A 16,014-nucleotide genomic window follows, 5' to 3' on the forward strand; every position below is an offset into this window, starting at 1 on the left:
TGGTACATTAATCCATGCTTCGCCTAGATTGCTATAGCAGGAAAGATGTAGAAAAGCAAAATACAGGCTCCCACAGAAAAATTTGCTGTTCAATATCAAACCAGCCATACGTGGCCGTTTTCAGCCAGACAGAGGTGGGGACGTGGAGATGTGAATTCTGCAGGGCAGGAGAACTGGAAGCAATTCCTCAAGTCACCGTGCATTTTTTCTGTGTTAAGTGGAAATGAGTTTGAGGGGAAACTAAATGGTCCTGCCTTTTTCACACAGCACACAACGTGGTTTAGTGGTAGACTTGGCAGTGCTAGGTCAGCCTGATGATCTTAGAGGTCTTTTCCAACCTGAATGGTTCTATGATGCTCTGCAGAGAGGAAAGGGAAAAATAGGTTAAAAAATAAACAATCAAAAGCCACCAAGCAAACAAACAAAAATAGTTTGAAAAAATCTTTTGGAAAAGGCCCACCAGGGTGCAGAGGGGGTTTGGAGGCAACTCACGGGTGACTGATGCACATGAGGAACGTATGTACCAGAGGCAGGATCCCTCTACACATGCTCTGTGGTGGGCAGGATTTTTGGACAGACCCTGTCCCCACAGTGCCTGCCCAGTCCTTTCCTAAGTGCAACCCAATTGCATTTGGGCACAACAACAGCACAGATGCAGGGCAAGTTGTCCTTGGGCAGTTTTCAGCTCACCCCCAGCTTTGTAGACCTACTTGCACAGTGGTGGCAAGCAAGTCTTTGGTTGTCGCAGCCAGAAAGGAGGATGGGAGCCCAGCTCTGCCCCAAATCAGCTGGGAACTGTGTTTTTTTTTGGAGGCTTTAGTCCAGCAAGGAGTTATCTGGGCTGGGTACACAGCTCAGGCTGTCCCTTCCTCCAGCATTAAAAAGCCCAAGTTGGTAGAACTGGTGCTTCTAATCTTCTAATTTAAGGAGCCCTGGCTGCTGGCCTCATTCCTACCCCTGGTGTGCGGGATGGGGATGGTGCTGGGAATACTCCCCTCGCGCTTTTGGCTGCCTCTTGCCCCTCCAGGCTGGCAGGCGGGCACAGGGAGCGCGGTGGCTGATTCCCTGGGGATGCCCAGCGAGGGGGGAGGACACAGAGGTCCCCAGGCACGGACACGATCCCAGCGTCACGGGTGGGCGTCCCTGCAAGCGCAGCGCCTTCGGGATTAAGGTCCAGACTGTTGTGCTGGCAAGTGCTGGCAGCAGAGCGGGTGTAAAGGTCGGCGGTGCAAGAGCTGTGCGAGCAGGGCCGGGCAGACTTCTGCCTCGCCTTTAAATCCCTGCCTGGAGAAGCTCCAAGTGAAGCCTGGACGAGCCCCGAGCAGCAAAGGCACAGTGAAGGTTTGCTCTCCATTTCCTTCCGGCTGCATTTTCTGTGCTGTGAAGCCAGCCAGCCAGTGCTCCGCTGTCTCCGGCGGGGCTTGGAATCGAGGGCGGCTGCTCCCCGTGGATGATGAGGACGGGCGAGTTTGGGGATTTCGTGGGGACAGAGCAGTGACGCAGGCTGGGAGCTGCTCGCTTTGCTATGTGGGGTTTGTGCCTGTCCCTGCAGCGTGGGTGAGCTGCAGCTGGACGGGAGCCTTCGTGAGTTTGTTCAAGTCTCTTGCTTTTTCCGGGGGCTTTTCTCTGAATTTCTGCTGTTTCCTCCAGCTCCTGTTTAAGTTAACTTATTCTTTGGCAAAAAATTGTTTGAAAACAAGTTAGAAATGAGCCTTTCTTGAGACTTTGCAGTAGGAGTGTTTGTTACCTAATCAAAGTTCACATAGGCTCATATTTTTTTTTCATTCCTCTGATTTACACTGAAGCTCCGCGTAGGTCAGTTTACCCAGCCTGAGCTCGGAGTTCCTCCTGCTTGCAGCCTGCATTGCCTGAGTTTCTTTCCGTGCCTATTTGGTAACGCAAGCAGCACTTCCACAACACTGCGCAACTTCTGAATCGCCACTCCATGTTGCTCAGGCACCACGATTTTTTTTTTTCTAAACCTTTTTTGTTTTCAAAAGAACACTGTTTAATGGAAATTAGAAAGGGAAGCATTAAAACAAGTCAGCCCAGCTGAGAACATTTCTTAAAGCTGTACAAAGGGGGTGACTTTTGCACAGGCAGAAGGGCTGCACAAACCTCCCACAAGGGATGGGGGTGGGAAGAAGCGATCCATGTCTCTGCTGATCCCTGGACAACTTTATTCCCTGTTTGTCGTGCTCTGTCCCTTTGCCACCCGCAGGACACCATGGTGCGGCGAGTGGCCGTCATCGGGGCCGGGGTCAGCGGGCTGGTCTCCATCAAGTGCTGCCTGGACGAGGGGCTGGAGCCCACCTGCTTTGAGAGGAGCGAGGACATTGGGGGGCTCTGGCGCTTTGCCGTGAGTGGGCTCTGCTTGGTTTTGCCCCCTCCCCATCTCCCCTTTGCCCGCAGCAACAAGGAGGGGGTGGCTATGCCCTCAGGTATGTCCCTGTCCCAGAGTCTTGCAAGCCCTGTGTGCGACCACTGGCTTTAAACTCAATGCTGACCTCATCCTGCAGCCACCAGCAGATTTTGGGGTGCTGGCCCCTGTTTATCGCTCACACCCCCATGCTGACCCAGAGGAGGAAAGTCGTTCCCTGTGCATCCACAGACATCCCTGTTCGCTTCTCACAGGACACCGCAGACAGCGGGAGGGTCAGCGTGTACCGGTCGGTCATCACCAACACCTCCAAGGAGATGTCCTGCTTCAGCGACTTCCCCTACCCCGAGCATTTCCCCAATTTCCTCCCCCATGGCCTCCTCCTGGAGTACTTCCAAATGTATGCCCAGCACTTCCAGCTCCTGCGGCACATCCGCTTCAAGGTGGGCCGGGGCCTGCTGCGGGGGGGCCACGGGGGGGCTGCAGGTACCACCATTGCCCGGGTGGGATGGGACAACAGCCCCACAAGGGCTGCACATCTTGTGCATCCTGAACACAGCCTTTTTGGCTCCGTGTTTTAAGTTAGGTTGCTCAAGCATGGGTTGCCCCATCCCATGCCATCTCCAGAGGGAAGGTGCAGGTCTGTTTTAGCAGCTTCAGAGGTGAAACCAGGTTCCTGAGGGCCCAGCAGCCTCAGCCCTTTGTGGGCAGCTCCTTTCTGAAGCTTGGCACAGCTCCTGACCACAATTTTATTGGGTTTTGGTGTAAGACAACAGTTCTCAGTGTGAAGAAGCGCCTGGATTTCGCCACCTCAGGCCAGTGGGAGGTTGTCACTGAGACCGAGGGCGTCCAGGAATCGCACATCTTTGATGCTGTCATGGTCTGCACGGGACACTACCAGGTGCCCCACCTGCCCTTGGCTTCTTTCCCAGGTGAGCCCTGCCCCTGCAGCGGGGTGGGCTGGGGCTGCCCCTCTGCTCCACGATGTCCACCACCCAGAGTTTGTGTGACCCTCACAGAAAGGGATGTGGGCATACCCAGGAATGGGTGAAAACACCTCGTGAAGATGCACCGGTGCTCTTGCACGAGAATTTGCAGAGCAGGACCACGATGAGGTTGCACAGGAGGGTGGGAGAGGGTGAACGCATCACCACTACTAAAGGAGCTGAGACCTCTACGGGCTTTGCAGTGGTTGGTTGCAAGGAGAGGTGGGGAGCAGTGGGTCTGGGGCCAGGCACAAGGCTGGAGCAAATGTGTCTGGTGGTAGGAGATGCTTCCTGCTCTCTGCCCAGGCATCGAGACCCACTTCAAAGGCCGGTACCTCCACAGCCAGGAATACAAAGATGCGGAGGCTTTCCGGGGAAAGCGGGTCCTTGTGGTCGGCATTGGGAACACTGGTGGTGACATTGCTGTGGAGCTGAGCCACGTGGCTGCGAAGGTACAGAGCCGTGGTGGCAGGGGCACAGGGCAAGCGGGAGGGAGGATAAAATGTCCACTTTCCTTAAAGCTGAAGTTAGCGAGACCCACCATGGGGATGTTTCCCTCCCCCCTGTATGGTCCCTGTTCAACTCTTTCTTGGCATTCAGCTCTTTTCTTCCCTCCCACCACTCAGTCTTCTGAACAAGGCTTTGTCACTGCTTTATTTTTACCAAATACCTCCCCAAAACTGCCTACAAGCACTCAAGAGATACTAAAGCACCTTTTTGGTCAGAAATGGGAGGGCACTGCACTGCTGCTACCAGATATCCTGAACATCTATTTCTTCCCTCCATCCATCTTGCAAGTGCAGCTCTATCTTTGCCTCCCAGTACCCACAGGAATGGCACCCTTTGCTCCCCAGGGGCTTTGTATCGTGAGGGACATCAGAAGATGTGACAGCAGGGTGTCCACACCAGTGATGGTGGCTGCATCCAAGCTTTGTCCATTGGGTTTCTCAATAACCAGACCTTTAAATTGAGGCCAGTTGAAGAAGCTCTGCAATTCCTGGAGAATTTGGGCCACCTGTGAACTTTGCAAAAGCCACCATGAGCTGGTTCGTCTGGACACCGGCTGCTTCCCTCAGGACTCAGCTCCCAAGCACAGGAACTGGGATTTGCCACGTGGGGCAAAAATGGAAGTCAGGCCTCAGGGCAAGAGGCCCTCAGGCCTGCCTTCTCCACCAGGTGTTTCTCAGTGCCAGGAGCAGCACGTGGGTGTACAGCCGGGTGTCAGACCACGGCTTCCCCTTCGACATGGTCAGCACCACGCGCTTTAACCACTTTCTTGAGTGGCTTCTCCCATCAGCCATCACGAGAAGGATCAAGTTTCGGAAGTTCAATTCATGGTTTAACCACGAGATCTACGGCTTGGCTTCTGTTAAAAGGTGTTTTTATTTGTTGTTGTTGTTGTTTATTTGTTTGTTTTTCTGTTTTCTTGGTTAGTTGGTGATTCTTAATGGTGTGAAATCATCTTTCACTTTGGGGGATATTTGCAGCATAGCAAACCATTGGAGAGGACTTTTTGCCCCCCCTGGATGCTAACATTTCTCTCCTTCTCTTTTTCCATGTGCAAGTTCCAATTTTCATGTAATTATCAATGAAGAGTTGCCATTTTGCATGCTCTCTGGGACTGTCGTGCTGAAGCCAAATGTGAAGGAGTTCACTAAAACTTCAGCTGTTTTTGAAGATGGGACAACTGAAGAGAATATTGATGTGGTGCTCTTTGCCACAGGCTACATCTTCTCGTTTCACTTCCTTGAAGAGTCAGTTCGCAGTCCCCTCAGAAACAACCGTTCCCTCTATAAATGCATCTTCCCGCCCCAGCTGGAAAGGCCGACTCTGGCCATTATCGGTTTGGTGCAGCTGACCGGCTCTGTGATGGCAGGAGCAGAAATCCAGGCTCGCTGGGTGACAGGCATCTTCGCAGGTGAGAGAGGGGCTGCAGGGATGGGGGAGATGCTGGGGAGGGAGGATGGGTCAACCTGCTGCTGCCCTTGGCACCGTGCTGGGCATTGCTGCATCAATGCTGACAAGGCTCTGGGAGCATGGAAGGGGTCGAAGGGTTGCTGACTGCTCTTCTTATGGTGCTGTGCAAGGTCTCTGGTCTCTTTGCTCTTCTCAGGTGCGTACAAGCTCCCTCCTTCCAGCAGGATGATGGCTGACGTTTTGAAAAAGCAGCCGCCGGTCAAAAGGTGCGTGACACTGCCACACCTTGGGGTATGCTGTGATAGGCCTTTGCTTTTGAAAACATGTCAAGCTGGGCAAAGTTGATCCTTTCCCACACTAAACCCTTTCTGCTGATCTGTGACTTCTCCAAGCTGAGCTCTGGGATGAAACAACTGCCCTACAGCCTCCCCAGGCCCCACTTCTGCTCTGGGGGGCTGCAGCAGTGCTGCACCCGTGGCCCCCAGATCCCTTCTGCCAGGCCTCCATGTCCTACCCTTGTTCCCTAAATCTGTGTGGAGATTTGTTTTCCTCCAGACAGAGGGTGCCATCTCGTGGCTTCTCCCTCCCTACTCCCGGCTGCAGGGAGTGTGAGGCTGAGGGCCCAGCTCCCTCCCAAAACCCCACTGGAGCACAGTCAGGGACCAGTTTCCTAGCTCAGCCCAGTCCACAGGTTGCATTTTGGTGGTGACAAGCAGGTTACAGAGATCAAGCAAGTTTCTGCCTCTTCCCCGTGCCAGGGTGGCTGCTGGTGACCACCACATGAAGGCTCTTTGGGTGCCTTTAGGTCTCTGTGTCACCCTGCAGCAAGGACAGGCTCAGAGATCTTGGCCAACATGTGTCCCCTGTAATGTGGTGGCTTTTCTGAGCCCAGGGCTGTGAACCGAGGTGGGAACAGACTATCTGATTTCCGTTACTGATTCTATGTCCCATGGAAGGAATCCACCCGAGCCGGAGCACTTGAAGATGAGTTTCATTAACTACACCTCCGACATCGCTTCTTGTGCTGGCGTGAAGCCCAGCATGCTGTGGCTGCTCCTGACCGACCCCCGGCTGGCCATGGCCGTCTTCTTCGGCCCCTGCACGCCCTACCAGTACCGCCTGGTGGGACGGGGACGGTGGAGCGGGGCCAGGGCCGCCATCCTGACGCAGTGGCAGCGGGCCTTGAAGCCCTTGAGAACTCGGGTGGTGGAGGACGGAGCCTCCCCCTGCTCCTGGCGCTGGCTGGGCTTCCTCGCCCTGCCCGCCATGCTGCTGGCGGGGTTCCTCCTCTCCAAATCTCCCCGGCTGGGGTGGGTCCCCAGGGGGCTTCCCCTTTTCTAGAAGGGATTGAGGGGGCCGTGGGGGGTGGTGTTGGGGGGACCACGTACTTCTGCCACCAGCCCTGAGCCTCCAGAGGGCTGTGGGGAGAGCCTGAAGGGCTGGTGGGCATGGGGCCAGTGCTTCCTTCTGGGGTGATGGGTGGCTTGTGGGGTGGGCAAGGGTGGGCAAGTGGTTGTTTTGCTGGGAATTTACGAGAGGCAGGAGGCAGAAATAAACCTCAGTGGGCTTTTAACAACGTTTTAATGTGAGATTTTGATGTTTTGGGTAACGGGTTGGCTATGAGGGGCAGGGGGACGGACTTAGGGCTTTGCACCCCGGGAATAGGGGGGAGGCAGAGAGCAAAGGCCGGGGGCGCGCTTCCCCGAGTGCCTCCCGCCAGAACATGGCGGCGAAAATCCCAAACCTCCTCCAAATCCACCCCAATTTACCGCCCCCCCCCGACTGCGGCAGGGCGGCGGTCACGTGGGCGGGCAGGCGGGCGGGGCCCCGTCGGGCGGGTGCGCGCTCGCTCCGCCGGCCGGTCGCGCGCGCGCGCGGCGCGGTGACGTCAGACGCCGTTGGCGCCGGCTTGGCCGCCCGCCATCTTGGCCCCTGTGTGGAAGCGGCTGAGGCGCGGCGCCGGGAGCGGCCGGCGGCCTTCGCCGGAGCGCGGTGAGCCCGCGGGGGGCGAGGGGAGGGGAAAAAGAAAAGAAGAAAATAAAGGAAAAACCCGGAGCGGGTTCCTCGGCCCCGCCAGGTGAGCTGGAGGAGGCCGCGCTCTCCCCTCAGCGCTCCTCGGGCGGCCTTGAGGCAGGCTGAGCGGCGCCGGGGGGAGCGGGCGGGCGGGCGGGCGGCCTGCGCCTCATGGCCGCGGGCGGGGGCGGCGCGGGGCGGAACGGAACGGAACGGGGGGGCCGGGAACGGGGAGGGGCCCCCGGGCCGCTGCTCGCCCCGCCGGGCGCGGGGAGGCGGCGTTGGGCCCACGCCGGCCGGGCCCTGGTGCCGGGCCGCGCCGCAGCGCCTCGCATCGCCCGGGGCCGGCCGCGCCCCGCAGCGGGCACAGCGCCGGGCACAGCCCCGGGGCGGCGGGAGGGGGCTGCGGGCTGCTTCCACGCCTAGTTCGCCCCCTTCCCCACCTATTTAGCTCCCTCTCCCTTACCCACCTCTTCCCCTTATCTACTTATTCCCCCCTCCCTTTACCCTCATATTTCTCTTGCTCCCCTATTTCTCCCCTCTTCCTCACCTATTTCCTCACCTATTTCTCCCCTCTTCCTCACCTATTTCTCTTCCCCACCTATTCCCCATCCTCCCCTATTTCCCTCCCTCTTACCCGCCTATTTCCCTTACCCGCCTATTTCCCCCCCCCCCCACACACACCTATTCCCCCACCCCCCCTTTTCAAAAGGCTCCACATCTTTCCAGGGAGATTCCTCAGGAAACCATCCCCTTCAAGCTTTTGCACTCACTCTGTGGCACTAATTCTTCCTCTGCAAACCCGTGGGGAAGGAGAGGTTTTCCTATGGGATGCTGGAGGCACGTGCAGTGCGCCACACTTGGATTTTCTGACTCTGAAATATTTATCCGCAGTTCTGGAGACACGCAGTAAAAGGATTCCTGGATTATTTCACTTAGAACTGAGTGAAGCACCTTTTGAAAAGGTACTGTTGTTTCTGCTCCTAGGGACAAGATTTGTAGGAATGGGGTGAACGTGACCAGGGTGGTTTTATTGATAGCGCTTGAAATGTGGTGTGAGCATAGGTAGATGACATGGCTAAAATTCAGGCAGCCAGCCTGGCATAATGGGAGCCATCACCCAGGGATGCGGGGCTTGAAAATTTGGGGGCTAAAAGTGGCCTAGCCAGTTTCCAGCTTGGGTCCTTTTTATGGGGAAGGGGAGCCTGCGTGAGAGCGTGGTGCTGGGAGTTGTATGGAACACTGTGGTTTTGCTGTTTCTGTCCCTTTTGTGTCTCAGGCATGCATTTTGTAAGCTTGTCCCTTTGTGAAAGGTCTTGAACTCTTTATCACCGAGGAAGAACTGTTTTTTCTTATCAGTCTTTGATTACTGGAGTCAAATGGATGTGCAAGTAGAAATAAGCATTATTTCCAGCAAAAGGAACAGGATTTTTTTAATAGCTTTGTTTCTTGTGCAGAGGGACATCAGGCCTACCCATTGTTTAGCCTTAAGAGCTCTGCCTAGGCATGAAGCTGCTTTTTAAGGGGGGAGGAAGTGGGACATGATCTCATTTGTCCATCAGTGAGAAACAAAAGGATGACCTTTTAATGCTGGCTGCCAGGAGCTGAATGGTTGTCAAATTCCTTTGAATCATATAGCGGAGAGAGTTTTTCTTTAAGATTAATTTTGGGATGTTGTAGTGCAGCTCTGCCACAGGTTCCTCCTTGGGACTAAGGAACCTGAAAGTTTTGAGAGTTCTTTGAACTCGACAGATGCTCAATGAGGAGAGTTTGTCCCTTAGATTATTGTGCTCCGTGCACGAGGATGTGACCACTCTGAGGCTAGTGCGTTATTAAAGGTGGCCATTTGAGCTGAAGTGAGAATTGGCATAGGCCATTGCTTGTGTGCGGAGACTTGTGTTTGTCTGCCGCTGTCACCTGGAACACTGCCTTAATATATAAATGTTTTATACATAAAGTATTGCTTTGGTAAGTAGCAGTGGGTAAAATAGGTGTTAATCAATATACAGTCATTTCGGTCAGTTTCGCTGATACCAAACTCCAAAGAGACAGAGTATTTGTAGCAACCTGTAGTTTCTTTGCTCTTGTTTAGACTTCATAACTGGAACCCTGGAACCGTAGCTTTTTGTAGGGAAACCTGGAAAAAAAGTTCAATTTACAGCTCTAACTTCCTTGTTGCTGGAGTCCTTGTTTTATGGTACAGATTTATTGTATGCATCATCTTTAGGTCCTGTTTTTCTGTTTCCTAAAGTCTACCTGGGAAAGTGAAAAGAGCCATGAAACAAGGGAAAGATGCTGCTGTTCAGAAGGGAGCTCTCCTTTAGGTTCTGTTTGTTTTAATGAGTCTTTTAGAGCAATAAAGTGAAAGAATGAAAGCCAAAGCAGTACACTTTGTATGGGGTCCACTTCAGCCAGGTGTCCTGGGTTACTCAAAGTGCAAGCCCATTATTCCAGAACATTCCCCAAGCCGCCTATGGGAGTGATGTGACAGTGGAGAGAGGATGGAAAACATAGCCTAAATACCATATAAGGATGGTATGGGTAAGAGGGCTCTTGCAGAGGAGCAAACCCTAGTATAGTGTGTTGGAGGTAGGAGTGAGGGAAAGAAATATTCCTCTGTGGTCATTTTGTTGAAGGAAGAGTGGGACTTCTTTAGAGGCCAGATAAGGTAATAATAAGGTTGGGGGGGCTCCACCCTGAAAATGCACCACATTTCCACTAGTTCGGGATGGATGCTGGGCTTGTAATGACGGGATTGCGAGTGGTGTTTTACTGGTAGAACCAGTTGTTCGTCTTCTGTAGTGAATTTTTTCTATGCTCAGTTTCATTCCCCATGTTTCGTTGTTTTTTGTTTTTTTTCTTCAAGACAAGGTTTCACAAACCCCGTAGAAACTTCCCATGGGTGAAAGCAGGTGCAAAAAGAAAAGCTGAGATTTTTGTGAGGAGGTGGGAGGAAATAATACTGTGTGCATGTGTTTGTGAAATGAAAATGGAATGGACAGAAGTCTTAAAAAATGCATAAAGAGCAGAGGAAGATGAAATCCTAATAAAAATCAGATGAAGACAGCTTTTATGTCTATGAAGAACAGGCTAACAGAAATAGACTGTTTTTATTGCAAATACCTCAGCCATTACATAACATTCTAACTAAATGCTAACGAACTAGTCTGTTGCAGATTGCAAACACGTATTAAAGCAAGAAGCTTTTTATCGTCATATTTTTTGTTTTTATATGTCTGACGTCTTGATTAATGGTGAAATTACAATGTGGAATCGCGTATCTTTTATCTGAAGTATGGTGATGGTAAATTTTAACTGATACAGTTTTGGAAATACTGTGAGCTATGTTTTCAGGGGCTTACAGAGACATGAATTACTGCACTTTATCCTACATCAGGTACATCAGCTGCAAAAGTATTGGGTGAAGAACTGTGGAATCACCTGATGCTGCATGACTGAGAGAAGAGATCTCTAATTTGGTGACTCTGAAAGTGAAAGGGCAGGTTTACACAATACTTAGGTAGCTGGGATATAAGTTGTGGCTCAGCGTGCTCTGAGGTACCACATGGATTTCCATGCAAGACCTTCAATAGCTAGGTCACCCGCTTTTGCCACACTGCTTGCTTATGTTAGCAAATTAGACTTTCTCTGCTTCAAAAGCAAACTTTTTCAGGCTGTCCTCCTTAAATCTTATAAGCAGTTACAGATTGTTTTTAAAATTAATATTTTGTAAGCGCTAACTTTTGGTGTTTGTAAACATTTTAAAATTATGGCTGCATAGCTAATCAGTATGTGCAGAAATAATAGTTCAAATTTCATTATTTGCAAATGAAACACTTGCAGGCTCTCTCCTCTTACCTTATTTAACAGATTTGAGTCTTTAGTCTGGGTGGAACTGCAGAAATGTCTTCATTTACCCAGAACAACTTTTTGTTGGAGAAGCCAGTGAGTTTTCTCCCAGTTTTAAGACCTGATATGAGGATTTGTACATTTGTTCCATTTCAAAGCAACCATATATTCCAGTGGGAGACCTCACTCTCTTGACATCAGTGCATCAATGCTTTCATTTTGCAAAAAAAAATAAATTTCTGTACTTACAGGTCTTACAGTAGTGTTTAGGATAGTTTATAATTGATGTATATATGCATTTGTAGCAAAAGCGTTCTAGTGAGGTGGAGCAATAACAAATTTTCTTTTGCCAATATGAATAATTAGTCTGAAGCAAAGGTATGTTCTAGAAGGAGAAACTTGCCTTTGGCTTGTGATATAGTGACAGGGTAATGTTATATATATATATATATGACATATATATATATATGTCATATATATATATATATATATATGACAGCAACTGATAATGTTAAACTTCTTCCGTAGCCATTTGGCAGACAGAAACTGCTATGGAAAATGGGTTCTGTGATGCTGAAGGACAGATACATAAAGCTGAGTATGCTGATACAGCTTTTGTAATTCAGTTCATCTTTTCTTTAAAGCATGAATCTGGTCTAACGATGAGGGCTGAAGTTGCCCTTTAATTGGCCAGCAGTGTCCAATACTCTTGTCAGTGTGCTTTTCACACCTGCTTCTCTTACATGCTGGGTATTCTTTAAGTCACAGGATAGGGATAGTTTCTGCTCAAAGAAATTAGTGAGTCCTCTCATGGAAGAACATGTAAGCAGAGATCAAGAGAGATCAAGGGAATGACGGGCAGCTGGTAGAAGAGACTGTGAGTAGTAATGAACTCAAAGCTGGACTAGGCCAAGGTTTCTGAAGGAGCAAATTCTCTTACCTTTGTATGCACAGGAGTCGAGTTCTGTGCTGACGTCAACAGTGATTTTTGGGCTTGTACATCTGGCAACCCTGTCTCTAGCTGTCACGGTGAGAGTATCTGTGATAGTCTTAAAGACAAATGTATGGCACCTCTTAATATAGAGGAGAAACTATGATTTTTTTGATCTATGAATCAGTTTAGGAGTATGGTGGGAGTTACAGCCAACTCAGATTTGGGGTATTAAGGTGGTGACAAGTAGCTTAAGACATAACACAACTGAGTAAAGTATCTGTTACTGAACATTTTTCATCATGCTAAGGGTGTACAGAACTCTATAAAATGGTTTATTCTGCAAATTCCTACTGCTCACAGGGTTGCTTCCACCTTGGGGTTGCAGTCTTCAGTAACAGAGAGATCTTGAAAAGGTGAATGAAAAGATGTTGGAAATATAGCTGGAGAAGAGGAATCCATTTTGGCACATCTATTCTGGAGAGGAATGAAGCTCTTTAAGGGTTTATTCCTAGTGTAGCTCTTGTGCACTACCAAATAACCCGGAAGAGCTCATGAGCAGAACAGCTTGCCTGAATATTTCAAAGCAACATCTAATTGATTTCTGAAGTCAAAAACTTTAAATGTAATGATTTGTGTTACTTAAATAAATGTGTGGAAAGGTGCTTTGAAAAAAGAAGTTTTGCTTAAAAACTGACAGATTTATACTTATTTTCAGCTAAGGTCAGGTATATTTTATAGGTGTGGAAAGGTTTGATACGGAAAGAAATCTGCTGCTACAAGTGAGTTGTGCTTTCTTGAGTAGAACACTGAAACTGAACAGTGTATCTTTCTCGTCAAGAAATATTAATTATTCCTTGGAAATTGTGGTAAAGGAGCAGGAAATTAAGGTATTGAAAAAGATTGTTTGAATTATCCACAGCAAGGAATGGCTTTACATTTGTCTCTTAATATGTCCTCCCCTACTCCGCTGCCCACCTCAGTGTGGGGTGAGTGGGAAGGGTAGGAAATACGTAGGAGGTCTAATTTGGCTTTTAGAAATCACTAGCAAAGACTTTTATCATTTAAACCTAGGAACTAGCTGAGATGGACCAGAGAGGCAAAAGAGTGCCACCAGTTTAAATGGCATCATTTCAGAGCTTGTAGGGCTCTTACAGTAAGAGTGTTACAACAAAAGGGAAAAAGAAAACAGTGAAGAGATGGATGATATTAAAGGGCTTCAACTTCTGCTTATTTGAGTTAGGAATCTGGTCCATTGTCATGTACCTATCGATTATCTTTTGTCAGCTTTCTGAAAAAAAAGTGTTTTGCACCAAACAGTGTGACTGACTGAAGGAATTGACCCTCGTTGAGCCCAACTCTTGTGTCTGGTAACTTACCCAGACAGCTGTCTGCAGAGGAGCCCATCCTGCACACTCTTAAGCCTTGTGCCTTCAGATCTGCTGAAGTGCAGCTGGGGCAGAACCGTGGCGTGCTGCTGCTCTATATGTTTAGAAATGTCAAAGAATCCAGTGATGTGGAGGCTTCTTGTTGATACCTTTTTACTGTAGGGTGCAAGCAGTTCATTCTTATTCTTGCAAATGGACCCTCCAACCCACCACTGTCACCAGTTCTGCTTGTCCTTTGTAGTTTTCTGCACATCTGAATCTGAGCATAGCAAGTGCAGAGCAGTGCTGACCGTTTGAATGTTTTTTGCACTCTGGTTTGAACAGACACAGGGGCATCTGTATGTCATTGGTTGCCTAGCTTCTCCAGCAGCCCCCATGGGGGCTTCCCTTTTCCTTCTCTGTTATCAGACACGCTCTTCTCAGCCTGCCAGAGCAACTGCTACTCAGGATACCACTGAGAAGGGGACTCACCATGTTGCTTTCTGTGCGCTTGAGGACAATGAGTCCACTAATATTTTTGCCTTCCCAGGCTTCTGCTGGATGGCGTGATGCAGTTGAGCAAGAAACAAAGTGGTACTTATGACAGCATGCTAAGTGCTGTTGTAATTTAAGGGGCTGTTTGTGATCTTAAACATTAACAGATGCCTTTGCAGAGAGCAGCTGTGGTCAGGATAAACTGATCTAAATTAGTTTGTGAGAAGCCTAGCGAATAGTTTAACTTTCTTTTTCAATTAAAAGAACTGAGGGGTAAGACAGGTCGCGTTAGTCTTCTGTATTCAGGGAGACATGCGCCTACCAGCCTACTATTTGAGTACTGTGTTTTGATAGCAGGTATATGGATTGTTTATGCAAGAATTTGCCCTAATTTATTCCCCTAACTTTTGCTCAAATAATGACTTAGTTCTGAGGACTTCAAAGTTTCTTCATTCTTCTAAATAATGGATTTTTTTTAATAAACTCTTGAATATCTTGAAAATAAAAATCTCATTTGGTGTCTGCAAGTTGAAAAGCTAATTGGGTGAAAGCCCTTAAGTGGTTCTGTTCCCAGAAGTCACGAGAATGCATCTCGTTGTGATGCTCTCTTTATTTGTATAGAAGCTGTTTCTACTTTTTTTTTTCCTGGTCCTGGCTTCCTTGCAGCACTTCAAAAGTCCTGCCACAATTAAAAATTTACAGTTTCGAAGTTTCTTAAACTGCATGAAACTGGAAAAACAAAAATGTGCTCTAATACTTAGTGGCGGAGAAATGAAGACCTGTGAAGAAATTGTCGGGCTATTTAGGAATAAAGAAACTTGTCTCAAAAGTGAACTGCAAAAACGATTTGGATCTTACATTTGCAACTAAGAATGTATGTTTCTGAAAATGCATTCGGTAGTCTTGCAAAACATCTAGATTATTCTAATTTATGTTTGAGGATTATCAGCACATGGCAAGAATAGCTGTGCTGTGTTAGTGCCTTAGCTTTATGGTGTGCTAGTTCTGACTTACGTGTGGCACGCACTGTCAGTCTTTACTGGAATCTCTTGAAAAATCCTTTCTGGCAAAGACGCTGTTTAAATGTATTTTGTTAGCTTGAAAATGTGCTGGTACTTGAATTACTTCTATTAATACAGTGTGTTTATTAGTACTTATTAATCTGTCAGTTTTACTTGTGGTAGTGATACTAAGTTTCTTTCTGCCCATCTGCTTTAAGTTCAACAAGTGAGTAATGAGACCCTTCTGATCCAGTCCAGTAGGTGAATGCCAGGCTGCAGCTGGAGCGACCCAAGTGCATTGAGTCTAGTGGCACATTCAGGGTTTCTGATTCTCACAATTTTACGGTGCTTGTGACGTCCCCAGCTATGGCTTACAACTTACTTGTTCAGGTCCATTTTCCTTGGAATTTGTATACAACCAAATAATATCAGTAAATTAGCCTAAAGGTTGTTGCAAAGTAGTTGGAAAAAGTGGCTGAAGTAAATTCTCTAAGCTCAGAAGGAAAACTGAAACCACTTCTGTGTAAGTCATCCAGTTTTATGGCTGTACTGAGGATTAGAGGCATAAGGCAGAGTCCTGTCATGGTACTTCACTTCCTGAAGGCGCTTGAATGCTGGAGGAAGTGCAGGAAGGGGTTTCTTTAGGAGTGCTTGTTGTGTGTCCGTCTGTCAGTCCTGCTGTTGGACATAGATGTTGGATTTTCAGTTCAGGATTGTGATGTAAATACACAGAATGGTTTTTAGGGGTCTGGTAGAATTAAGTTATTGTAAGTTCTATAGATACTCTTGAATTTACCCAACTGTGTAGACTAAATTGTACTTCAGGTGTTTGTGCTTGAACTTGAGACTAATTAAAAATCATTTTAACTTTAGTTGTAAACATGACTTCAAAATACAAAGGTATTGTCTTTCCTTTAGAGAGATTTTAAGCATAGCAGAGACCAGACCAGAAAAAGTAAAAACCGTAACAGACAAGCAGAGGAACGGTAGTCTCAGGAAATACCTTTCCTTGCTGGGAAGAGGTGCAGGGTTGGTTGTGAGACTTGTTTCTGAGCTCCCTTTTTAAGTCACCTGG

General features: G+C 48.6%; 2 protein-coding genes across 30 annotated transcripts in view; both read left to right on the plus strand.

Annotated features, from left to right (window-relative positions):
* The first annotated feature begins 898 nt into the window (after nt 1-898).
* On the plus strand, nt 899-6,856 carry FMO4 (flavin containing dimethylaniline monoxygenase 4). Of its 4 annotated transcripts, none has more exons than XM_080601716.1 (9): nt 899-1,341; nt 2,222-2,359; nt 2,635-2,823; nt 3,150-3,312; nt 3,673-3,818; nt 4,543-4,742; nt 4,932-5,284; nt 5,480-5,549; nt 6,240-6,856. In XM_080601716.1, exons 2-9 carry the CDS (start codon nt 2,228-2,230, stop codon nt 6,622-6,624), a joined length of 1,638 nt encoding a protein of 545 aa, XP_080457842.1. In that variant the 5' UTR covers nt 899-1,341; nt 2,222-2,227; the 3' UTR covers nt 6,625-6,856. The 4 variants fall into 4 exon arrangements, with proteins under 4 accessions (XP_080457842.1, XP_080457844.1, XP_080457843.1 ...); XM_080601718.1 differs by having other exon boundaries at nt 1,326-1,463; XM_080601717.1 differs by having other exon boundaries at nt 1,341-1,584.
* Nucleotides 6,857-7,174: 318 nt separating this feature from the next.
* PRRC2C (proline rich coiled-coil 2C) overlaps nt 7,175-16,014 on the plus strand; it is a 70,380-nt gene continuing 61,540 nt past the window's right edge. For 11 of the 26 annotated variants that reach the window (XM_080601641.1, XM_080601663.1, XM_080601661.1 and 8 more), the window contains exons 1-2: nt 7,175-7,360; nt 8,191-8,261. The gene's annotated coding sequence lies outside the window, so the exon portion shown is untranslated. The remainder of the gene's footprint in view (nt 7,361-8,190; nt 8,262-16,014) is intronic. The other 15 variants (XM_080601649.1, XM_080601651.1, XM_080601653.1 and 12 more) reach the window with 4 other exon arrangements.

The sequence above is a fragment of the Anser brachyrhynchus genome (assembly GCF_964034855.1).
Source record: "Anser brachyrhynchus genome assembly, chromosome: 8".
NCBI classification, from domain to species: Eukaryota; Metazoa; Chordata; class Aves; order Anseriformes; family Anatidae; genus Anser; species Anser brachyrhynchus.

What these genes read in the sequence shown, in the direction of transcription:
- FMO4 (XM_080601716.1), top strand. Translation starts at nt 2,228, where the DNA reads ATGGTGCGGCGAGTGGCCGTCATCGGGGCCGGGGTCAGCGGGCTGGTC. An exon ending in TGAGCCACGTGGCTGCGAAG is followed by an intron (nt 3,819 to 4,542) that starts GTACAGAGCCGT and finishes CTTCTCCACCAG; the next exon opens with GTGTTTCTCAGTGCCAGGAG. An exon ending in GGCTTGGCTTCTGTTAAAAG is followed by an intron (nt 4,743 to 4,931) that starts GTGTTTTTATTT and finishes TCCATGTGCAAG; the next exon opens with TTCCAATTTTCATGTAATTA.